We start from the raw sequence: 25,726 nt of genomic DNA, 5'->3' as shown, positions 1-25,726 counted from the left end.
GGCTGGAAAATGAAGGCATCATTATGGCACAATGGAAGCACATCTGCCATCACCCATTTAAGTTGTTTTCGCCGGTCACTATCCTCAGGTAACAGTGGAACAACTGGAATAAATGTGGAAACTCTACACCACAAAAGCGAAAAACTGCGCTGATGTAAGAGGGAAAGACGGTGAAGTGGGAAGGTTGATGGAAACCATGGTAAAACAAGAGTGAACCGATGGGCATTCACTTGATGGAGAGCACCGGTATTGTGTCCAACTCTGTTCCCCCTGTTGGGGTGTTTTGCTCACATCTGGGACATGAGACGGTTCAAAACCAGCTTTCTTTCAACTATATCAGTTCTAATGCTGATTGAAGGTAAGGTGAAGTCCACAAATCATTTCTGGAGCTTCACAGCAAAACAGGATTGCAGCATTCTCCTAAACAACTGAAGTAGATGGGGACTTATTATAAAGCGTAAATAAAAAAAAAAACTTGTCTGACCTCAGCCCCAAGATCCTATTTTAATATGAGAAGACATTATTTACACCTCTTATGTGCAGTCAGCTTAGAAGCCACAGTGAAGATTTCATCTTTAAAAAGGGTGTTAATAACGTGTGGAAATAAAAATAAATGTTAAAATAACTGAAGCTGTATGGGGGCTTGGGTTTCAAGTTGTTCAGTAAGATAAACCAAAGATAAACAAACAAAAGAAAGCCTGCAGCCATCCAGCTTTTTGTCAGGCAAGTAACACTTGCACAGATGAGGACAGCCCTGATGCAGGTAGCCTAGTTGACTGGTGAGCTTTGCAGTCACTCAACTGGGCTGAAGAATAAACAGAATTTCCCTCATCTAGAATGAAATGAGGCAGCAAATAGGGGCTTAAACAGACCAGAGTTTCTGGCTGGCAAGCAATCAGGATGAGGTCTGCAGATTCAGAATGAGAGTGAGTCCAACCTGGGTGCCATTCCCCACCTCTCTTCAGCCTTCACAAAAAGGCGTCGTCACACCCTGATTGGCTGGGAGGGGAATGCCCCAAGCTGCTTCCACTCACATTAATTAGGAGTCAGCCTCCCCACCCTGCACACAGGTGATCTGAATTCACTGCAGTAAGTCCAGAGGGATTTTGAAATTGAGCCTAACTTTACTGTGAAGCTCCAGAAATGTTTTGTGTGCGATGAAATTTCGCCTGACTTTCCATCAGCATGAGGGTGAGTAGATAACGACTGGATTTTAATTTTTTGGGTGAAATTATCCTTTAACTTGTAGTGGAGTATTGTTTACATCGGTGCACTGGTACTAGTCTGAGGACTGAGAACTGAGTGCTTCTCCCACCACTGAGTGTTCAAATGCTGTAGTTTGGTTTGCATTATATTTAAAACAAAATCCTGTTTTGTCAGTTTTATATCCGTGTTCAGGTGTTTGTTCTCTTTTCCAGGCAACCATCCAGCAGTTTTGTAATACCTTATTTTAATGATGAATCAATATAAGGTAACATGAACAGAATTAACACAACAAGGCGTCTTTCGGCATCATAAATCAGCAACATTTATTTCCACTTTTTATACATTAAACGTGCATATCAATAAAACTAAAATTGATCATATAAATACCTCTACTGTAATACTGTTACAATAAATATGGCTCTACAGATTCTAGATTAAATAAAAACAAACTTCATATCAACTGCTGTGCGACACAAGGAGACACTCAGGAAATACTGTACATGTCTTCTCTTTTAGCACATCCAAAATGATGGACCTGTTCGCCGGTGGTTGTGCTATGATTGGGACCTAATAACCCTTCCTACAGTCAGTCGTCGGTAAAGTGGCCCTTGGCTCTCTGCTGTGCTTTTTCTAAAAGTGAAGTTGAAAAAATGTCAGAGTGTCAGCATGACAGATTAGAAAACTGGTGTTATTGTATCCGCGCTCGGACTGCACTTTTTTTTGTTGTTGTTGTCATGAACACCCCGTGACACTTGTGGAGTCGATGACAAGAAAGTGCCGTGCCTTTCGCCAATTTGTGCTGAAGGGCAGAGTATCACACGCACGCACACGCTCACCACACACACACACACACACACACACACACACACACACACACACACACACACAAATCATAAATGTGCTTAAAGAGTTAATACATCATAGTACAATTTTTAAAATGGGCACTCTGCTCCATTATGTAAAAAAAAAAAAAAAAAAGAAGGCATTTTTAACCCTGGCTATGTCGAACATGATACTGACTGAGAAAGCGTCGTGGGAAAGGGGACCAGGCAGTGAAAAGATTATGTTACAGCTGTGATTCACATGTACAGGAACACGTCAACACGTCAACAGCCATGTCAAAATATTACATACAGTACTTTAAAAAAGATTACCAAGAAACTCTTAATCTGATAACGTGCAAAAATTAAACACACCTACTCTTTCACAAAACTCCCACGCACGATGTTCATCTTTTACATGATACACAATGAATAATTAATGTATAGATTGAGTAATAAATATCAACACACGTATATGTTTTGTACGTCACTTCAGCCTTTCCATTCAATGCAAATGTCAAGTATAATGTCGTCCCATGCACCATCTTTAATCTTGTGCTTCCTTAACACTGAATAACTCAAATAATTGCCCACACAGAGAGAGGACATGATGCCAGAAGTTTTACGTGTCAAGTGACAGAAGTATGGATGCTGATAGCAATGATTAGATAAATGTCCCGTGGAACATAATGTCAAAAAAAAAAAGGAAGAAAAGTTGAGGAGAGGTTCAATTTCAGTGGCTAAAGCTATACTTCACAGCATAGTGGGGTGGTAGCAAAGTTCCAGAGTCTGAAGTTTAAAGTCGATCAGATATTGTGCGGTATCAATAATAACTAATGATACAAATAGTTATAAACCTTTGTGAAAATAGACAAAAACAGAGAGAAAACACATTCGGTAGACTGTAAAAACAAGGAGAGGAGCCGTGTCTGTGTGTTTCCCTCAGTCTCAGAAGCTAGGCATTTGGCAGTACGCCTCCAGCGAGGACAACAGGATGTAGACGAACCAGAGGCAGAGGAACATAAAGAAGGTGATGAGCTTGGGTGTCCGTGGGCCCCCGAGCTCTCCGCCCGACACGCTGGGACGCCGGCGGTAGAGCAGCACCAGCACGCACACCAGCGCCATGATGGTGAAGACGGTGACGGAGAAGGCCAGGGAGCCTGGGTCCACCTTGAACACCTGGCCTTTGGTGTGCCAGTAAACGGACGCGATGGTCCACGCCACGCCGATGCCCAGGAAGACATTCACTGCATTGCTGCCCGTCACGTTGCCGATGGAGGCGTCGGCGTATTGATCCTGGATGGCAGCCACTTTACTCGCAAATGTGTCTGTGAAAGAAAGAGAGAAATGAATGAAGCGTAAAGTAAGAAATAGTAAACAACGCAGCTACCAGGGTCTATAGAACAAACACAATATGAACATGAAAGTATTTAACTACATACAACATGAAATAAAACATCTTTCAAATGTCACTCTGGAGCACAAAGAGTATCAGACAAGTAACAATAACCAAAGAGAAATGGAGCGTAATATAAAGTTTTTGGTTATAAAATATCCTGGTATAAATTTACAACAAGGCACCAGGTTTGTAAGTATTAAAAATGACTTTATTTTAAAAATGTTATTCAGTTTTATTATTCTTTGTGTTTATGCCTTCATTAAATAGCTATGCTGTTTTTTTCTAAAATCATGTGCAACAAAGGTTCCTGGCCTGATCCAAAGTAAATCATTGGCTTCATATATCAGACCATCTATAAGAACATGTTTTAGATTTCCAGGTTGTGAAATTTTCCTTTGGCTGGTGTCTTTTCTATTTGGTAATAATTCCTTTAATGTTGGCAACTTAGTTAGGTCCAGTGTACAGAATTGAAAAGTGGGATCGTTTGGGAATATAATAATCAGAATAATGGTTAATAACGAATCAAAATGATGTTTTCATGAGTTCATATTCAACTGAAATGAACAATCGTTGTTTTTGTTACCTTAGAATGAGCCCTTTATATCTACAGAGGGTTGCACGGCCATGTTTCTACAGTAGCCCAGAATGGACAAACGATCACTGGCTTTAGAGAGGGCCTTTTCATGTTATTAGCAACCACCATGGTGAGGCGTGGGGGTATTTAGTTGGTTGCAGTCTGCAATTTAGCTGTCAAATCCTATTCATGTTAGCTGTAATCAAGCAACAGCAGCTGGTTGTTCTGTTCTGTGTTCACGTCAGCCTCTGACTAAAGTGAGCACTCACTGAAGCTAACAAATGGCGCTAGGTGAAATTAGCATCTCTTTCTGTGTGAACAAAGCTAGCGTGCTAGCTCGGTGGCTTCCAGCTAGGTGGACGTGTTTCAGTAACCAGGCTTCATTCGGCTCACCTCAGCTCCACCCACGCTTCATCTCTTGGCCCACTTTTGGATTAGCTGGAGTCAGGCGCCGCCAAGATGGCAACGGCTGGAGCCACCCACATTGAGATTTACATACGGCTCTCCAGAAACATATGGGTGACATCACCCTGGCTCCCTCTGCTATTTTTTAACAGTCAATGTGTCTGACATAAAGAGAAATACGCTTATTTGCTTTCTGGTGTAGAGTTAGACAAAAAATTTAATGAAACTGTGGTGATGTTTTAGACTAAAATATGTGCTTTGTTTCTTGCTAAGCTAAGGCAGCTGAAGAGGGTTGTTTGGTTTGTTGTTTGGTGGGTCGAGCAGCATGCTGTCAGTCATGGCAACACGTTAGCTGGGGTGCTTTTGCTGTGCTTTATTGAATAAATGTAATAACTTAATGTCGTTTTCAGAAGCCCAATGTAATGGTAGCGCTGCAGTAACAGTTAAAAGATTTAGAGATAATAATAAAAACATAAAAGCTTACAGCTAGAGCTCCTCCCCTGATACCCTTCATTGTTTTTTGTTTATCCCTTTCTTCCTCTCCCTTTTCTTTTGTCTCATTTGTCATCTCACTTTCTTCTTTCCTGTCATGTTTCCCTTCATACTCTCTGTGCTCAAGGCTTTTTGTGGTGACAGTGCGTGATCAACCTTACCACAGCTGCCTCGCATCGGCACTTTAACGATTACTTGAAGTTAGCAGTTCGCCCGCGTGTATGTGTGTACAGGATATGTGTCAGTCTGTTTGGGTACAAAGTAGCAGTGAAAACGTGGCACGAAATTTAATTGATTTGGGAATTTTCCCGACAAGTCGGTTGAATGGATCTGATAATGAAGCACAGTACAGCACTCTGGAAAGAGCGCCGCCGCATGTTCAACATGGCTGACGTCCATGTCTTTGAGCAACGCATTAAACTAAGGAACAACATTTTTCTATCAACATATTCTGCAAAGCAAGTCCTAACACTTTCTAAAGCACACATTAGTAGATGAAACTACATCACAACAAATGTAGAAAAAGGTTCATTTTGCTCTCTGCCCACCAAAATGAACTTAGGTCCTCTGATACCTGTGGATACTCCTGATGATTAACCTCCAAATTATTCATGTGAGGCAATTTCCAGCACAACAAATCCGCAAACTTAAAGGAGAGTGAGAGTGGGGCTTACTGGGCTATAAACTGTGAAGAACTCATTTTCACACTCTCATTTGTGTATCTCTGTGGCATTGTTCAGCCCACAGTCAAGTGGGAATACAATTAGGCAGCACAGAGAAACAAACAATTGAGACAGTGCTCTCTTTAGTTTACAGCGTGTTAATGCTCAGGGCAGAAGCTCTGGGGAGATTCACTGACAGCACAGGTTGAGGCAGAGGTTACACAAGTCTCCCCAAGCAGCTGCGTCTACCGCACAAGCAAACCCCAGAGGAAACTTAGGGCTTGTCCGCTGTTAAGAGCCGACAGACACCACGGACGCCCACCTGGAACAGAGGTGCCGAGGGCCACGAACACCACAGCGGTGACGGAGTCTTTGAGGCCGATGGTGCAGCCGAAGTGAGAGGCCAGGTCCCCGGTCACAGCTGTCAGCACGCCGATAAGGGAGATGGACACGAAGAAGCAGGCCCAGCCGTTCCAGTACTCAGTGGGTGGGACAAAAGCGAAGAGGACTTTCCAGAAAACTGTCAGGAAGTGCATGATGTAATCGAAGCAGGACGGCAGGCGCTCTTCTCCGCTCTCTTCCTCGTCGTCGTCACCTGGAACAGACAGAATAGATGAATGAAGGCCTGCAAACGTACTGACTCTCTCAGACCATATCCTGAAGAAAGAAAGAAAGCCGGATGAGACCCTTGTTTGGGGGGAATTAGATGCCAAGTATCCTCTCAGTTCAGAAACGCTTGTTTGAATGACACATAATCAGGAAAAAGGTGCACAAACAAAACATACTTTTTAACCAACTTAGATAACATCTCAGACGGCAGAATCCAGCCAAGGCGACCGCATTTACGCCACTTGATGAGTGTGTGGGAGCTAACCTTTTCAAATCATTACATTAAATCTGTAAATATAGCTATGACTCACTATATGAGACATACATACAGGCCGGAAGCATACTTCCTATTTATATATAGGACGCTCTCTGCATGAAAATCTGGGCGAACTCAACCACAGAGAGAGAAAATGAGAGAAATGAGCGTATTCGCAAAACGACACATCTCTGGTGTCTAAGGCAGCTTTTAGCCAACATGCTTTGTGCTCTAGTGCACATCTAAAAGGTTCACAAAGCTAAGTGAATGGCTTTCGAAAGGGCAAAATAAAAAGGGTTCACCATACCGCGTACATCTACCTAAATTCTTCAGAGCCCATTAATTGACCAGGCAGAGCTGGCTTGTTTCGTTTTCCTGGCGAGCCACATGAGGGATTCACCACATCATGCACTTTTTATGAAACTGGATTAAAAGGCTGCAGCAAAACGAGTGCAGAATTGCCAAAATATTTCATAACAGGCTGTGTAAGCTCTTTCATTCATTATTGGTTAAATTAGGCTTTTAAAAAATTCAGTCAATGTCAAACGAAGGCATTTGGGATTTTATTAAAAAGTATCTAAAAAAAAACAAAGAAAACAGCTCGACAGCTGAGCTGGTGGGACACAGCTGGTGGGCCAGATCCGGCTGCAGGCTCAATCTTCCACAGGTCCGGTCACAGAGGGATGAACTGATGAGACATTTCAGGATGCCGCGACTCACCTGCACTGACAGTGACGGCGCTAACAAACTGCTCTCTCCAGCTGCTGCTCCCCACCACCAGAGCCAGGTTCGTCTTCTTGATCAGCTTGTCCACCGTGCTCTGCAGAGACACAGACAGCAAAAGGAAACTGACGAGCTGGTGTCACACTTATTTTACCTTTTTAAATAACAGCTACAAAATCATTTTAATGCTACACTCACTTGTGCCATGTAACTTGGGCGCAATTTCCTGCAAGATGTTATGGCACTAAGTCACACATCGCCCAACTTAGTCTTTGAAATCAGATAATATTTTATGGAGAAAATGTTTTCTGGTTTTCTGTTCAATGTCCTTCAGCTGCTCCACCTCAACTCTCTGCAATTTACGGGCTTTCCCGATGGACAGACGCTCGACTTGCTGCTCCAACCGCTAACTGATGCCAACTGTGGGTGCTGTTAGCTTATTAGCCATGCAGCTGTCTGACTGCCCGGACCAGATGTTGATGGTGGAAGCTAAGAAGCGAAAAAGTGGCCGAGCAAAAGGGAAGAGACGAGGGTAAATCTCAGACTGGCCTTTTAGTTGTTGGCAAGAGCTTCGTAAAATAAAAGGCTGCAAGAGAGATGCCAACCTGGCCTTCATGCTGTTGTACAAGTACGCAATCCAGACAGGTAGGGCCACCAAACCGCACAAAGAATATATTCTTACATAATGATACTTTAAGGTACAATTAAATGTGTTCCTCCTCCCACAATGGTGCACAATGAGTCACCAAAACAGATGCAGGGGAGCACAAAACCCCAATATCCCTCAGGATAAAAAGGCACAGAGCCAGCATAAAGCTGCCTTACACCAGTGCAGAAAGTAGAGCTGCAAGTATCAGCACATGAAACTGGATCCCCGAGTATCAGTGCAATATCATATTACAGCTTAGAATTGGTCTTAAAGGGGCACACGACCAACATTTCAGTTTGAAAGAAGATTACCACACAAAATTGGAAAATGTCTAATGTGGCTCTGACAGGAGTCTTGTTGCAGCGATGTTATCAGGGTTATCTCAGCCTGCATTCGGAGACCAGCAAAAGTGGGGGTTAAAGGGGCTGTAGCCTTTAAAATACATGGATATTTAAGAGGCAGGGAGCGTGTGCTGATAGACATCTTTGAGTTGCGTTATGGGGAGCATGGATCCAACATTTCTTTTGGGCGGGGCGGGGTTTCAAGTCAGGATCTCTCGGCCTCTGCTGCATCGATTTTGAGCATTTCTGTTTCGATCTGTCTCTCACAAGGCCTCCAAAACCAAAACCTTTGACTTCACGGACGTGAAATGCAAAATCTAGTATTCCTTCAAAGGCTGCAGTGCGGTTAAATGAGACGATTTTGTCAACTTATTTGACTATTCAAGCTTGACGCTACTATGAGTGAATGACTCCACTGGCAGAGCCATTCCTGACAAGCACAGCACTAATAATTTATTACCCATTCCTTGTTAACTTAAATATTCATCTCTAACAGTCATACCCAAAATATTGTGATATAACTTATATTGGTCTAAAATAGCAAAGTTCGACAGTGGATGCCCCATGGGAGATAAAATATAATAAAGAGCTCCACTGGCTGAACCATACATATACACCTTGTACCACATAGGCTGCCCTACATGATATAAAATAAGTAGACCTTTACATGCCTCTAAATGATTAAATAGTTAATAGTTCCCTGTGTGTTTTATTACAATGTGTAGTAGTTACACTTTTAAATCAGAGTCAGGTGATATAATAATTTTCTTTTTAGTCAAGATTTGGAACTGGTGGCCCAACGCATGTCTTCACTGGAGATAAGTAATTGAAAATAATTCACGATGTCATGATGTTTGCTCCCGTACTGCGTGTTATATAGTTTACCTTGAATTCATAAGACTCCTCAATGACCACCTCCAGCTTGGTGTGCTCGCCCAGACAGGGGCAGCCCATCTTTGACACGTCCTCCGGTTCCATCTTTGTCTTGTTGTCATTGGTGTCTCCTGCGTGACAAATGAGTGACATTAGGATTCATTTTCCAAGATTGTCAGATTCATTTCAGGTAGTTTTACAAAAACTGGCAACCCATTTTTCTAAATTGTACTTTAGTTTTTGATCATTTCTAACAAGCTTTGTGTATGTATGCATCCAAAAAGTGCCTTATGACCTAATCAAGTTTGATTATCGTGTCGCTGTGACTTAATTATTTGGAGATCTTCAGGCAGATATAGCCATGCTTGTTATAAAATCAGTGATCAGAATCTGATTACAAAATGCTCAAGGCGCCCTTCATATAAATACTGATATAAATAATAATAATAGCTTGCATTTATATAGGTCAAGGATGCTTTACACGTAGGGAGGGAGACAAAAAATAATAGTGGTAATGATAAATAACATTTAATTTCAATTCTGAAATCAGTTATGTTTTACTTTCCTTTTGTAATGTTGTCAAAGTCATTATAGTACTTTTAGAAAACATGATTAATGTGCAACTGTGTGAAGAAAGCAGATTAATGCAAAAATTATAAATTAGCTCAATTAGGCCCTTTCCCTTTTAGCTCCGATCTTGATTTAATTATTTTATCACAAGCTATTTAAAAGGGCATCCTAAAACCCGGCCATGAGATACACCGAAGGGACTCAAAGCATCAGATCTAATACCGTAGTGTTGCCCCGGAGTAATTTGTTTCAATGGATACAAACTGCTTTTGCCCAAGAATTTAAATAAAATATTAAGGAGAGCGGAAGCGATGCAATATGTATTTTGAGCCGGAAAATAATGAGGAAAAATCACTCTGCCGTGTCCTCAGCTCACCGTGTCTCTGTCCCACCTCCAGCAGGATGGGCTCCTCCAACACGATCAAGAAACACTTGTTCTTCTCGTACTCCTCGTCATCGATGATCTTCACATTCAGCAGCTTCCTGAAAGCAGAAGGGTGAAGGAACACGGAGAGGACGGGGCCAAACAGAGATGGATGAATCAACTCATGTCAGCACTATGTAGGAACCATCAGTAGCCTTTCACTGTGAGTAAACCTGCTGTATGCGTTTGTTACCTAAATTAAATCACAAAACAGATCCCAGGCGACCGGTGAGAGCAGTTTCTGTGCTTTTGTGTGCTTTCGAATAAAAACGGCACAGCCAAGAGGTAGACTGCCTACACAATGAATCAGGGCTGTTAGATAAGGAGATGGAAGCTCGAGATTTTTTAACAAATTTACAAATGTAGTACAGAATAATAACAAAAAAATAATAATTATATATATATTTCCCAGTACCCCACAAGAGGGCGGACTCCTTCTACACCATTAATTCCATTAGAGCACAAGAGATGTAGTGAAGTAGCCCACACCCCTCCCACACACTTCAAGTTATAACTCATGGGAAATTGAACAATATCTTGTCCTCCGTGGAAATTAAAGCGCCTCCTATATGTGAATGCATGCAGGCTAAAGGGAGACTCTCGAGGCTTATTTAGACATAAAGTCTGTGCCGTCACTAAACACGTGAGGATGCGGTGTCAAACTGTGACCGACATATTTGCCTCAGCCCGCTTCATTCTCCTACACTGTCACAGTGAGTCTTTCTCTGCCTCTCTCTCCATCTCCCTAATGATATGTGGGTGGCTGTCTATTTCTGTCTACACTTATACACTCAGGATTCAACAACATGCAGGCAGAGCTTTTGCTCGCAGAAGAGAAGAAGTTTATTTTAAACATGAATGGCACGTCATCGGCTGTCTAATGTCAGGGAGAGTCATGCCAGTGGGAGCAAAGGGAATCGCAGTATAGCCTAGAGTCCTTTACAATGGAAACAAAATAGTTTATCTTTTAGACTAGATGGTATTTCAAGTGTGATATGTGCGGGAACACGGTAAGTTTCCTTTAAAGCCTTAAAATAAAGTGTGATGGTTCAGTTGCTATGGACCGTATTCACGCAGCAGCCACTTTGATATTACATCACACTTTGGGCAGATACTGAATGTCCTGCTTTGGTGTATCAGGATGGATGTAGCTGCATACAAACATTTACATTTCAGAGACCTCTCACTTGAAATACAAGCCAGAAATGAAATGCTGTCAAAGGGGCAGCAGGGGAGTCGACTAGATACTGAATCAGGCTGATTAGGTGGCAATTTAAACCTCAACCTCTGAGTCTGATGCTCATTTGCACTCATTCCAGACAAAAGGTGAATGATAATAACACACAAAGTGAATAAATCAAAACTGAGTACAGATTCCAAAGAGGATCGGAAAATGACTGAAGTGGGATTAGTTTTATGAATAACAAGTAACCTGGTTGAATCACTACTAATGAGCAACTGCCTTGGAAATTGAAAAATTTGATAAGTACAAAATAAAATGCTGTGTGAGTCAACAACAAACTCCATCGAGTATTTATTTTAATTTAGGATATTTGGTCAGTAACCCGTGTCCCTCCTCCTCCTACTCATTTACTTGTGAACGCAGGATCCTGCTGTTCGCCGGCAAAGGCGGAACAGGGAAAGCTACCAAGTCCGGCGCTCCCGGTGACGGAGGCAAAGAGAGAAAAAGGAAGAAGAAATGTAGTGATGTAGAGGGAGGAGGGAGGGCACGCTCTTTGGGCGCCACAACACGCAAGATCCGGGTAATTTTATTCAAGCCGTTTGAGCAGCTCTCATAGGAATGAATGCGGCTCCACCTCCAACGCTGTGTCCAGATTTTAAAATAACGTCTGAGGCTTTAACACGACCTGCTACAAAAACAATTTAACAACTGAGGACTGTGGCCAAATGGAAATATTTCGACACACATGAGCAGACAAGAGTGAGTAACGTTAGCTAAGTGCTAACTAGTAGCCAGAGCTTCTATGTTGATAAGCTCTTGTACCTTAGACCTGCTCCCATTAGTATGTTATCCTTTTATCTTTCATCTATCTTTTGAAAGTCGACCCGTTCATTAGAGCGTCAGACAGGATTTAAGAAGGCATCCTACATCTTTTGTGTTTTTTATTACACAAACAGAAATGTGAAAACGAAGAGTTGTGGTATTATGGGGACTTCCTGTCCAAACTATTTCTTAAACCCTGTGTAAAACGACAACTCGGTGGCCTCTCTGTCTTGCTATCCTCTACAAATGGTGATAATTTCATGCGTTGCTTGTATTTGTTGTCCAAGAGGCTCCCCTGCATGTGAGTTTAAAATGGCCTTTTTGTAAGGATCGGGTTATCTGGTGAAGTAGCACCACCCGGTTCTGCTCCCTAAGCCCCGTATCTCTGCAGGTCAATGTAAACTCTCATTACAAGATTCTATCAAGGCAGCAAAGTCCTCGCTTACTGCATATCACATCTCACTGTGTACAGCCATGGCCGCCTGCCCGCCGGCTCTGTTCCTGGGATAGTTTCTGAGAAGCTGCAGCAGGTGACACACCATGATATTGTATCTGTCACACACGAATGTGAAGGTGTGGACTATATTATCTGAGCTGTGAAGATCGATCACTGCTCCACCTGAAACAATCCTAATCTCTGCTGCATGTGTGGAATACACTGAAGAAAAGTCTGGCTGGCTCTTTTGAGTTAAAATAAAAACAGAGAAGGCATTAGTGCGTTTTTTTCTCTTGGATTTCTCCTTTCTCACAGTTTCTCACTGCCTGATGACTGCAGAGAAAGTGTATGTTTCATTAACTCGGATTAACCTGTTAAATAAAAGCTAAGTACAGGGGAAATCAGGGGGTGGTGGTGAGACTCTCACCTCTAGAAAAAAGGACCAGGCAGCTGTGACCCTTTTTATTTGGAGTTTCCCTCTCCTCCACATTCTGCGTTGGTTTGTTAAGGATGCTCCAGTTTCCTCCCACGGTCAGAAGACAGTCCAGTAAGTCATGAGAAATGGAGACTCCACACTGCCTACAGGTACGAGTGTGAGTGATTTTATGCCTCAATGTTTACCCTGGGAGAGTATCTCTGCTTTCTACGCTCCGCATGCTGGGATAGACTCCAGCCCTCCCAAGAGCCTGACAAAAACGAAGCCAGCTGGGAGAATGAGTGAATGCATACGTGCTTGACAGTATGTCAGATGCCCTCAACCGAAGGGGGCACTGGCTTTCAGATAAAGAACGATAGCTCAAACCTGTGTGTCAGCATGTATTTGCCTTGCTGAAGTGTCCTTGAGCAATATATATTGAATCTACCAGACCGACTGTATGGTAGCTGAATTGAAGAGAAAGCAGCAGCGACGTGCCACCCAGAAATATGTTTCTCATAACAACAGCAGATAAAATATGAATATTATATTGTCTGTAATGTTTACTTCAGTTATTATTATTTATATAGGACAAAAGGTTTTTGACACTAATAATGATATATGATCTTATCTTTGATAACTACTTTGAGCACTTGCAGATATTGTGTGGCAACTCGCAGCGAAGGGCTGCTTAATGATATCTGAACTAATGAGCACTGGGGGAGACGAGTGAGAATGAGATGAGAAGAAATGCAATAAATAGCACAACGAGACCGAAGCCACCAGCTACTTCAGACTGTGCGTCACCCCACACCTTCCTGACATGGAAATGTCCATTTCAGTAATTTTCTCAAAGCGATAATCACATTCAATTCCATTTCACGCTGTGATTGGCCGAATGTGCAATGGCGAGACAGGAGCCAGGGTTTGAACCTATCTCTGAAGCTCTCACATCTCCAGCCAGGCTAGCGAGTCAGTTAGGGACTCAAAACTTGGTATTTCACAGCACCTTACGTCCTGCGTCAATCAGTGTTGTCTCATCACTTGTAACTTCAAACAGGATTTTTTATTTTTTGTGATCATTGCAAGTGCCCCACCTAAACTATAATCTTCTCCTAAACCTAACCAAGTCCTTTGTTGTCTAAACTCAACCAAACTGCAACTGAAGACTGAAAATATTTCTTTAAATACCTGAAAACAATAACTTTACTAAGTCTAAAACAAAAGTCAATGAAAGAAAGATCCATTAATCCAGTATGACATGCTAATACTTAGCCTTTGTCCTTCTTTATACTATATTACCTGTTTATTATTTTCTTAATAATCTGATTCTGATTCTGATTATTAAACCTGCCCAGTTAGGCGAACCCAACAGTTTGGTTACATTTCTGGCAGCTGTGTTTCTTCTCTACAGGCCACTGTTAATGTGTTTCTCTCAACCGTGCCATTGTTATTCACGTTTTCTTAGCTTAAGCTCCTCAGTGTAGCTAGCTGGCTAACTCTGTTTCAAGCTTCTGAGGCTGCACACAGCTACTGTAGGTGACGGACATGTGGTGTGGAGATGCAGACCCTTTTAAACCCGGCACACGTCAGAGCGACAGTTGTAAAATTAAAATCCAATCTCGGAGACTTGTAGTTATTTCACCGGACAAATACAAACCTTTGACCTGCTGGTGGCGCTAGAGGGAAAGTCAGAACATCATCTATCCTTATCTGTACAAAATGGCAATATATCCAGTAGTTGCTGAGCTATTTCAGTCTGGACCAAAGTGGTGGACCAACCAAGTGACAGACGATGCCATCCCTAGAGACACACCGCTGGCTAAAAAGCACAGCCTAATAATATCAAGAATTACAATCAGACGTGATGAATTGCTGCGAGCGTTAAATATGAGATTGGTTGTTTCACAACAGGGAGCATATCTGTGTCGCTCAAATGGAGCAAACCTTTTCTTCTACCCTGAGTTTTTTTTAACCGTTAACGTAACCCAAGCCTCGCTCTGCTGCTCCGCTTTCATCCATGTTTCTCAGGAAGTTCAGGGTGTTATTGATCCTGACTACATTAAGTGTGAGAAATAAAGAATATCAAGGTATTGATTTCGCTTTTCCGAAGTGATCTCCTCACATCGCTTTTATCTGAGCTTATGTAACTGCCCCCGTTATCCACCTCATCCTCAACTAGTGTGTAGTGCCACACATTTTGAGGCGCTAAACAAAAACAGATACAAGAGGAAGCATCAAAGGGTCTGTGCAGATCTTCCTCTAATCCATGCACACTGAAATGTAAAATGGTTCTCTATGTCAGCCAGTTTATTTTGGCTCTGAGGTCTGTGTCTGTACATCATAATCTATTTACTGCAGTGCAGAACTGAGATGGTAAATTATTATTTAACTGCACGCCTGGAATTTAAACCGTTCTTCCTGGCTCCATGTCAAAAGCTTACAAACTTGCCTTCCTCCTCTTTGGCTCCTCTGCATTCTCAAACATCGACCGGGATAGGCAGATGCACACAGACACAAAGACACACAAAGCAAGAGACACTATGACAAAACACACACACATAGGGCTGCCCGGAGGCCTTCTGCCGAGTGTCAGCTCTTTGTCCTGAGCGCCCAGGGAAACACTCGGGTAAGAAAAGCCAGCTCTGTTTGAAGGATGAACTTTGGCAGCCTGCTGAGCACCACGGAGCAGAGATACACATTTAACACAGAGCATTTGCAAGCTCAGCTGCTCAGAAACACGAATACATGCATAGATACGTACCTACAAGAGCTGAAATGCTGTCAGATGACAACTCAAAGACACACTGATGGGGCTGCAACTCCATCTTTAACAGGACCGACTGAGCCCTCCAAATTAAACAAGCTCATAAAAAATTCAGTCTGACTCGAGCATCTGAGTAGCATAAAGCACGAACAAAATGTCATCTTTTAGAAAGACTTCTCTTCAGTTGGAGAACTTTGGCTCGGTGGCTCGACACAAACTTTGATAAATAGCTTTGAGAGGCAAATGGAGATGAACGCTGCCATTTTCCACAATGAAAATGTCTTTCTCTCTGACCTTCTGGCAGCAGGTGTCTTAGATTAAAAATTCAGCTGGCTAAAAAGATAAGTAAGCTGCTGTGACTTGACCCAACTGGACCTGGCGACTCAAGATCCACGTCAAATCTCTACTTAAGATCAGAGTGCTCCTGCGTTTGACTTTAAAGCAACCTTATGTAACTATTTTGCAGCTTCAGATTCATATTGAGGTAGACTGTGAGTAAGGGAAAATGGTGCCTTATTCCCACTCTGTACCCTGTTAGCCTGTGTAACTGTGTAACCAGTATAAGTGCTGCGGCTGCTCTGCTGATTTACAGATATTCCTGACGGACACATACTGTAGGTTAAATTGTTGCTAAACCAATCACTTACTGCTGCAAACTGTCGTTACTGCTGTTAGCTAGTTAGCACAGTAAGCCATGCGGCGCCAAGTGCAGCAACTCAGCTGCTTGACTTCAGTTACATTTCGGGCGTCACGTAACATTAAATACCTAAAGTGATACCTAGTATGCTTGACATAAAGAAAAAGACCATGATGTTTTGAAACAACAGAGAGTTGTCTGTTTTAGGGCCATGTAGCCCCCACAAGAATCAGGACACCCTAACCCTGGGAACGAACGTGCAAAAGAGATGGGTAGGGCTTAATGGTACGGGCAAGGGGTGTATTTGGACTGGGCCTAAATCTCTAACTGGCTTTTAGTCATTGGAAAGAATTTTTTCACATTCTGTTAATAATTTTAGTTAATTTTTTAATGTTTCAAACCAAAACTCATACATATTGCACCGTTTAGTCCTTGTTATTCGGAGCACAGGAGCAGCTGAAGACAGCTTTGGCATTTTCCGCTATGTTTGGGTTTTCTTCGGCTTTCTGCTGGCAAACTGTGTCACTCTGCTGTATCTCCACAGTCCTTTCCTTTCCTCCTGCATGGCGACTGTCTAGGGAAGCATGACTCCAGATAATATACAGTGTGCAGATGCTCGTGTCCCTCTCAGATTGTTACGGTCAGATGAGCAGAGTCTTGGCTCAGTAGGTGAGGATTTTATCGAATGCCCAGTCTCCGTATGAATGCAGATACAAGCTGCCAGCCTCTCATTTCACATTGTTATACTGTACACCACCGTCTCATTAACTGCAGCTTCTGTAGCTGTCGGCGCTATGCTGAGAACTTTTGGGACTCCTTTAACCCCTCTTCACTCCCTTTAATTACTTCGGATGCTCAAGAAGCTCTTTCCAGTTTCCCTTTGGAGCAACATTTTGTTTGATGTGGGTTTAAAGTGGGTTAGGCACACACAGACATACACAGAAACACTCTTAAAGATACACACAGACGAAGGTGCTAAAAGCAAGCAAACGTGCAGATAAATGTGCTCAACCGAGCTGACAAACATGGACAAATATATTCAAATCGCACCTGCACTGCACAAAAAGACAAATAGGGAGATCTGCATTCTCTTTGACACCATGTATTCACCTGCCTTTCCTCCCACTCAGCCGACCTACACAATACGCCTACACACAAGCCCTGAAATCCTCCTCGCACAGACGGATTCATCTGACACATTTTATTCCTTTTGTTTCGTCCTTTGCTCGCTGTAAATCATTTTGTGATGCGCTTGATACGGTTGAGGGCATTTTCTTTTTTAAGCTGAGGAGAAAAAAAAACACTGCTGTTGATAATTGCCAGGTCCTTTGCTCATCCGATCATAAAACAACCACTACAAGTGCACTCGTCATCCGACCAAGCCTTCCACACAGCGTTCGAGAGAAGAGCTGGAAACACATCACACTTTCGCCGCTCTCTCTGTACCCTTCTTCCCTGCTCTTTTTTATCTGCCTCTCTGCTGGTGCATCCATGAATCCTTTTGTTGAAAATTATCACACAGGCTTCATCACATGCACCTGTTTCAGTCGCTGCTCAGCCCTCATCCCCTCCTTGCTGCCATGCAAGTCACCTGTCTTATTTTATTTCCTCTACTCTCCCGCTAACATGCACATCCTTTGTTTTCTGTATTGGAGATCTCATTGCTCTGCATGACAATGAACTCCTGTATAACCTCCGAAGAATTCCCAAATGGCTTCATGTTAATTCATTCACAGAAAGCTGCTTCTTCTTCTTCTCCTTCTCCTTTTACATCAGCCACAATGTTTCATTATCTGCCTCACAATTATATCCTCTAATCCTCCCACGTCAGATCTAAACTTCTCACTGTGAACGTATCTATGACTCATGAAAATAGTCCTTTTATCTTTACCAGAATAGATAACTTACTGTAATCTAGAAGGACTATTTAACATAACAGCGTGTGGGCTTTGATGTTTGATCAAGTGATGAGAAGCAACAACAAGACACAACATCGACGAAGAAGAAGTGTCACTCACATGGTCTCATCGTTCTGGAACTCCAGCTTGCCGGACACCTCCTCGTAGTCCTCCCCTGCCTTGGCGGTGCTCTCAACAGTGTGGTAGGGCACCGCCACCTTCCCCCTCGCCCCGGACGTCCGGTGAACCTTCACCTGCATGTTGCCGATGCTCTCGCTCACCCTCATGGAGTTACTCTCAAATGTGAAAATGCCAGCGTGGTCGTCATCGTAGATGGTAACCGTGGCGGTGTGAGCGCTCCCCAGGGCTGCCTTTGGAGGAACATGGGGAGAGAGGCCTACCGTGCTGTTGCTGGAGGTGATGGAGCTTGGCTCCAAGACTGAGACCTCAGCTCGGTGCACAATGCGTGGATTACTTAGGCGAACGTAGAAGTGCTCATCCTCCTCAAAAATGTCGTCATCAATGACACCAACGGTGAACTCTTTTGTTGTCTCGCCAGGCTTGAAGACCAACGTACCCTCAGCAAACTCGTAGTCTGATCCGGCATTGGCAGTCGCGTCCTCTGTGCGGTAATCTACCTGTGGGCCACAAGCAAAGAACGAGGCTTTATAAAATATTTAGTGAATGGAGTGAAAAATAAAAGTCTGAATTATTAATATTCTCAACACCTCAAGCTGTTAAAAGATGATTTTGAATTGACCCTGAGCATTTGCCATATTTCTATTATTACTTCTTCTTACCTTCACAGTGCAGCCATTTTCTCCTCCATGTCTGGTCACTGACAGCTTCAGCGAGCCACAGTTCTCAAAGCACTGGTAGTGAGAGTGCTCAAACTGCAGGTAGATGGTGTTGGGATCCTCCTCTTGACCACTGGCTTCGTGACAGCTCACAACCTTTCTGGCCTGGTCGGCTGCATGCTTCTTCAAGATGTTCCCAGCTCCGATCATCATGCGTGTGGCTTGAATGCGATAGAAAGCTCGACTCTTCTGTTGTTGGACCAGCACTTGGTAGTTGGCCATCTCAATCAGCTGCTCCATGTCCTTCTCCGGGTGCCTCTGTTTTAAATCTTTCAGAGTGCGAGCCATCTCCCGTCTGGCTTCTTCTTCTTGATCTTGCTCTGCACTCATCCCTCCACCTTCCTCCACTCCTTCCAGCATCCCATCCAAAGCCTCTTTGGGATGAGTGTGGGAGTTCACACCCTGGCCGTCCATCTCCAAGTCCATTTTGGTGAACATGGCGTCTCCCTCTGACTCAATGATAATGCCTCGGGTCTTGTCAGCACGGTAACGCTTATGGACGTACTTGTAGAAGAGCAGGCGGCGGTCCGCAATCCAGGCTTGCAGCACACAGAGAGGGAAGAAGAAGAAAGTGAGGACGGCCTCCCAAACATGCACCTCTCCGGGGGAGAACACAGACAGGATGAGATACAGCCAGATGTAGGCGAATATGCTCCAGGCGGCAGTAACAAAAAACACCCGCAGGTGCTTTATCTTGCGGACTTCATTCTCTGGCACCACGTAGACGCAGATCGCGATGATAATAAACATGTTGAACGCAGCGCTGCCCACAATGGTGCTGGGACCCAAAGCTCCAGCCTCAAAATTATGGCCAACCACTTCAATGACGGACAGCAGGATCTCTGGCGCGGACGAGCCCAGGGCCATCAGGGTCAGGTTAGATACCGTCTCATTCCAGATGCGCACAGTCGTCGTCGTCGTCTCACCGTTGGGCTTCTTGATGGTGATCTCCTTTTCCTGAGAGGTGATGACCTCGATAGAAGACATGAAGCGGTCTGCGATGATGGACATGCCCAGGAACATGTAGATGAGGGCTGCGAAGTAAACAATGGCGCGTGCCACCTTGTCACCCACCGCGGGGTTCTGGGGGTTCCACATGGGCAGCACCACGCCATCAGAGCAGTTATCTTCGCTGGAGCAGTTGCCAGGTGTGCCGTCAATATCGTCATGGCTGGCGCTGCCCTGGGAGAAATGGGTGACTCCTGGGAGCAGAACCAGCAGGACGGAGATGAACATATATGGTGTGAAAGATGGCGTGAGATTCAAGATGCGCTTGGGCAGAAACATGGCAGCGGGATGATGCTCGGAGTCTTCTGATGCCGGAGTTCAATCCACATCACATGTGGAGGTCTACACAAGCCTCTGAAAGACAGAAGAAAAACACATTTGTGTGGAGGATGAGATCGTCACATTCACTACGTCAGATGTTCATTATTCAGGATCTTGAAATAACCTCCACAAGTGAAGGTTTACATCACAAAAGTCCTCACAGTCATACTCTTTTGTATGCAAATGATGTGGGATCCAACAGTTTGCTTGGTCCGAGCTTGGAAAGCCAGAAATATTGGCACCTACTAATAGTTGAGTCATTGGCATTGAACTACCCTGTCACACTCCCACACATATAATGTGGTCATTCTGTGTGAAGCGGCAGTAGAAATGTTACCCTCTGCACCTGTAGTATTGAGGGAAAAAGTGACTCAGTCCACCATCGTGTACTGTCAGGTTAGATAGGAGTCCAAAAATACTCTTCCCTGACAATGAGCATAACAAAAGGAGAACAGTTGTTCTTAGATAGCGCAGACCTACTGATATAAATACTATAAGATTACTCAAAGGAGAAACAATCCTGCTCTCTCGTGGAAGTGTAGCATGCCTCTCAACTCTTTAATATATTGTTTAATGCTAAAAAATGCAGTAAACACTTTTTCCTCTTACGTAAGCTGTTTAAACTACGTCAGGGGACAACTTAAAATAATTTCACAGTGGTTTTCTTGGCAGCAACATGGCCATCAACAGCTTGAGCGAACAATTTCGAGAGTACAGCATCAAGGCTGTCCAGAGGATTAACATCTGCATTGGTGTGAACAGAGGGAGAAAGAGAGTGAGGTAAAAAATGCCAAGGAGTGTAATCTGGTGCTTCCTAATTAAAATTTTAAGACCCATCTCCATCTCAAAACTGGGTTGCCTACCTGCAGCAGAAGAGATTTGACAATGCTTTATGTACAGCACATGCTCCCATTGACATGACCTGCTTAACAGGAGTGCACGTTTTCCCATCAAGGCTACATTTGATGGTGAAGCAGCGCGGCGCAGATGAAGAAATTAAGCTGTCATGTTTTGGTTGCCTTTTTGCTTAGAAATAAATGACAGGTTGAATTTGTGCTACAACACCAGCTTTATGCAACCTGTCTGCTGATCAGATTTTGAAAAACATCGGCAAGGTCAGCCCCATGGACAGCGACACCTGCCGCGAGCGAGAGGATCACAGCAATAGAAGAACACGTGTGACCCTCAGCCCGGGTTTCAAATGATGTTTCAAAGATCGTTGGTGAAAAATGTTGAAAACTCAAGACGATGTCCTTAAATGTCTCGTTTGCACACAACAGGACACATTCAAAGGGCTGGAATCAGATAATTTAGCCTTTTTTTTCTCTCTTAAAACAACCACTCAAGCTAATTAATGTGCCCTTGTCTTCGAAAAAATGCTGCAAAAGTGCCCTCTTTGGTGCCCTTTGCTGCGTAGTGGTGCTCCACCGCACACGGCTGGTGCCCTGTTTTTCTTTTCTCATCCCTGCCCCTCACATATCCTGGGTCCGCCACTGGTTTGAAGCTTTTAAAAGCAAGTACAAGTGTGTACTTGATGTAATTTAGAGAGGATTAAATATTCCACCACACTGTAACAATATAACATAATATAATATGATATGATATAATATAATATAATGCAATATTGCCTTCATCTGGCACACAACCCTGCACAAATTTTGAGTGGGTGACGTTTCTATGGTAAAAGCGAGCTCTCCAACTGGTGGGAATACAGGAATAAAACACGTTTTTTGTCAATACTATAGAGACGAGAGCTGACTGCATATTTTCTGTTCTAGTGGTGCCACACATACGCTGTTACATACATTCCTCACTAAAATCAGCAGGTGGCAACAAGCCACCGAACTTAAGGGTACCTGTTTCCCTGAGGAATACAGGATTTTTTTTTTTTTTGTAGCCAACACAACAAACAAAGGCAACAACCGTTCACCTTCCTTTGACAATATACCAATCTTGAGTCTTATCAAAGACATTTAACAGGACGCAAACCTCCAGCTGGGACTCTACCAGTGCAAAATTACGATTCTCTGCTGATCTTCAACATGAATTTCTTGATTAAAAAACCTTGTTGATGAGCCCAACAGGATGCCTCTAACATTTCAGTTTTTCATTTAACCTTTCACAATTCCAAACTTCATCCAAAAATCTTTAAAGAAAACCTGACCCAAATAAAATTATGGTGATTTAATCCTCAAACGCGTCCCTGTTTGGTAAGCAGAGGTCTCAGGTTGGCAAATAAACACTTGTACATAATGAGTCACACTTTGATGCCAGCACCCGTTTTATGAGAGATGGAGGTTTTTTGTTTTTTTAAATGATGGCAGGCTCAATTTGTAATGAGGCTCCTCATAAATGTCATTTCTGCCGTCTTGGGAATGAAAAGTCATAAAAATAACAAACAGAAGGAAAGTGAGGCGGAGACGACGTGTAAACAGACGCTGACTGATGACATGACTTCTTTGAGACCTTGTGTTTGACAAAAGACACAATTGAAAAGAAGAAATCAAAGCAGGAAGAAAAAAAAAATGCTTTTAGTGTGCATGCAGCTATGAGCTCCAGACCACAATGGAAGAAAACCAAGACGCTCAAGCAGGAACACACTTTATCTTTTGGTACATGTTTCCTATTTTTGATATTCCAACAAAGTGCATTACTCACCTGGGTTCAGTTGTCAGTGAGTCAGCTCAGTGTGGAAGTTGTGGCCTCAGGAGATGAACTTATCCTTCATATCGCTCTGTGAAAAGACAGGTTATCTTTTTTAATAATCGAATCGCAAAGAGAGTTTCATAATCACCATGAAAACCAGCAGAACAGATTCAGCAGTGGAGAGTTTTAAGGAGCTCATTAAAATCCAGAGATGTGGGGCAGCAGCAAAAAAGAGTGGAAACACAGATACAACACCACTGTTGCACACAGGAGACAATTGAAAATGTTAACTGAGACAGCTGGATTTTTTGGACAGTACAGATGCAGGAAGAGAGAGAGGGGGGAAAAAAGCCGATTATCCCATCGGCTGTGCATGAGGGACGGATAGACTGGTCCATTTGGTGCGCACAGCAGTCCTACAGATACTCACAGAAAGCCCTGGATCTCAGCTGGTCACAGCGTGGCTCCCCTGCACCAGTTCAACAGAAGAAGACACCCCGTGTGTGTGTGTGCCATACACACGGCGGGCTGGTGTAATGGTGTTGGCTTGTTGCGCTGCTGTCTTGGAAATGACGCGTAGCTTTCCACGGTGCTCCTCCGCTATTTTCCCTGACAGGTACCCTACCTCAGCAAACTTAACACTGTGGGATTAGTTGCTCTTATCAGATCCCTTCTTCTCCCACCGCGGCGACACCTTCCGCAAGGCTAAGTGGGGTTTTTTTTTTTCTCTCTTTCTCCCTCCCCACAAAACCACAATGCGTTTTCAGCTTTATCCTCTCCAGGCTACGTGCGAATGTTGATGCGTAAAAATAATAAATGAAATTACTGACTCTGTTCCTCTCTCGTCCCGCTCGTATCAGTCAGGAATTCTTCCAAACTGTCAATTTCAAGAGTGTTGCTCTTGAAAGAGTGAGAAAAAAACATTCCCCTGTCTTTTTCTGTCTGCGCTGGAAAAACGCAAAGAACCAAAACAGGACCGCACATGAGAGTAGGCGTGAATGAATGGTGAAGGATTGAAGAGGACGCAAAGCACACAGTACACGGATCAGGACAAGATGGATATCAAGCAGAGGGATGGTGGCACACGAGAAAAAGAGGAGTGTGGTGTTATGCAAATGGAAGTCTTGTCTTACTCTGGCGGTGGGCAGCATTGGCACAAGAAACGATGAGCGAAAAGCAGTAACACTGCAGAAACAGGGGAGGAGACGTTCACAAACAGCGCTACACGCACGGCTGGTCCTCCTGACTGCGCATCAGGAGTCCAGGATGAATGACCGCTTCACTCCTAAATGATCATAATTTGCTCATTATCGTCATCAGCCACCTGCACACATAACCTGCTGCAAGCCGGAGGAAGAAAGGTGTTAAGACTCGGAAATCCGAGATGCCTGTAGGTCTGTTGTGGGTTGGTGGTTGGATTTTTTTTTTCTCTTTATTCTGCTGTAGTCTAGATGCTTATAGACAAGAGATGTGGAGGCGAAAAAACACACACACACTCGTCTTTATGCGTGAATTCATGATACTCATTAACTGGGAGAACTTAGGTTAATGATTATTTTAATTGGGGGAAACGGAAACAATCTAAACTAGGCTAAAAGTCTATAGAGAGCTGAAGTCACGCCCCTTCCCTTTCCCTCATGGGACCTTATTTCAGGAAAAACTTTGTGTGGTAGAGAATGGACAAATAATTTTTGGTTCCCGCTTGAATTGTGCCATGAACTACCCACAAGATGTTTGCCAATTTAGAAAGATCATTTTTTGACTCGAGAAAGTCGCAGTTTGTCGTAAAACTAATGAAAATACGTGATTATAAAGACTACACACACAACAGTCGGCATCAGTGACGTCGTCTCATTGAGCAGTCACCAAAACCGTAACTTAAACCTTGCAGAGCTGCTCGTGTATAGTAGCACCTCACAGAAACAACACGTTAACCTTTCACATAACTGCAGTTGTCAATATAACCAGATTTATCGGGTTTTTATCTTTTCTGGTAGCTTTTCTGTGCCGAGCTGGCGGCCATATTGGTGTTGGTGATGTGTGTTTAGCGAGAAGATGTAGGTCGCTGAGTGGTTAAACACAAAACTATATGATATTTTACTTTAATTAAGACAAACTGCGACTTTCTTGACTTAAAAAAAATATCTTTTTAAAGTGACAAACATCATACATGTGATTCATGACACAATTTAAGCAGGATTACAAAAAATATTTGTCTCTCTACAGTCACATACATACAAAATAAGATCCCATGAGCTGCACCAGAAGGAGCGTGACTTCGCACTCTATTCATGAGGGAATGCGACAGGAACGAGTCCTAAAAGTTCACATTTTTGCACTTCTGATTCCCTTGTCTCAAAGTCAGTGGGTTTTTCTAATGGGTTTTCAGTTTAAAGGTGCTCTGTTGAACTTATGTTGTGTTGGAGGCCGGTCGTTAGTTTATGTCAGTGGATTTCTAAGCAAACATCAGCTACTGTCACTTTCTATCAGCGGCACTGAGACGAGGCACTCGAGAACGTGTATAAAGTCACGCCCATTTGGACTGTCGCGGTAAATTCAACCCGAGTCCTTCACAAAGAAGTCCACAGTCCAACAGCATTCAACGACTTTAAACAAATCGTCCACATTTAATGCCTGAAATCACGTGGAGATGCTTAAAAAATCCTAAAAGTGTCATTAATTTGTGAAGATTATCCTGCTGAACAATGTTTGTAAGTATTATGAAATCGTGT

The 25,726-nt window shown here is 43.3% G+C and overlaps 1 protein-coding gene across 2 annotated transcripts; it reads right to left on the bottom strand.

Moving 5' to 3' along the window:
* Positions 1-1,502: 1,502 nt before the first annotated feature.
* slc8a4a (solute carrier family 8 member 4a) lies at positions 1,503-24,359 on the bottom strand. 2 transcript variants are annotated; one of them, XM_084374198.1, is made up of 9 exons: positions 24,128-24,359; positions 23,007-23,082; positions 18,963-20,381; positions 18,283-18,800; positions 9,957-10,063; positions 9,023-9,141; positions 7,145-7,244; positions 5,882-6,154; positions 1,503-3,355 (listed from the first exon to the last, which is right to left on the bottom strand). In XM_084374198.1, exons 3-9 carry the CDS (start codon positions 20,304-20,306, stop codon positions 2,976-2,978), a joined length of 2,841 nt encoding a protein of 946 aa, XP_084230324.1. In that variant the 5' UTR covers positions 20,307-20,381; positions 23,007-23,082; positions 24,128-24,359; the 3' UTR covers positions 1,503-2,975. The 2 variants fall into 2 exon arrangements, with proteins under 2 accessions (XP_084230324.1, XP_084230323.1); XM_084374197.1 differs by lacking the exon at positions 24,128-24,359 and adding an exon at positions 23,425-24,121.
* Positions 24,360-25,726: the final 1,367 nt, after the last annotated feature.

Source organism: Pagrus pagrus (genome assembly GCF_965226575.1).
Source record: "Pagrus pagrus genome assembly, chromosome: 14".
In the NCBI taxonomy this organism is placed as follows: Eukaryota; Metazoa; Chordata; class Actinopteri; order Spariformes; family Sparidae; genus Pagrus; species Pagrus pagrus.
Note: the sequence above shows the minus strand (reverse complement) of the source record. Positions and strands in the feature narration are given on the sequence as shown.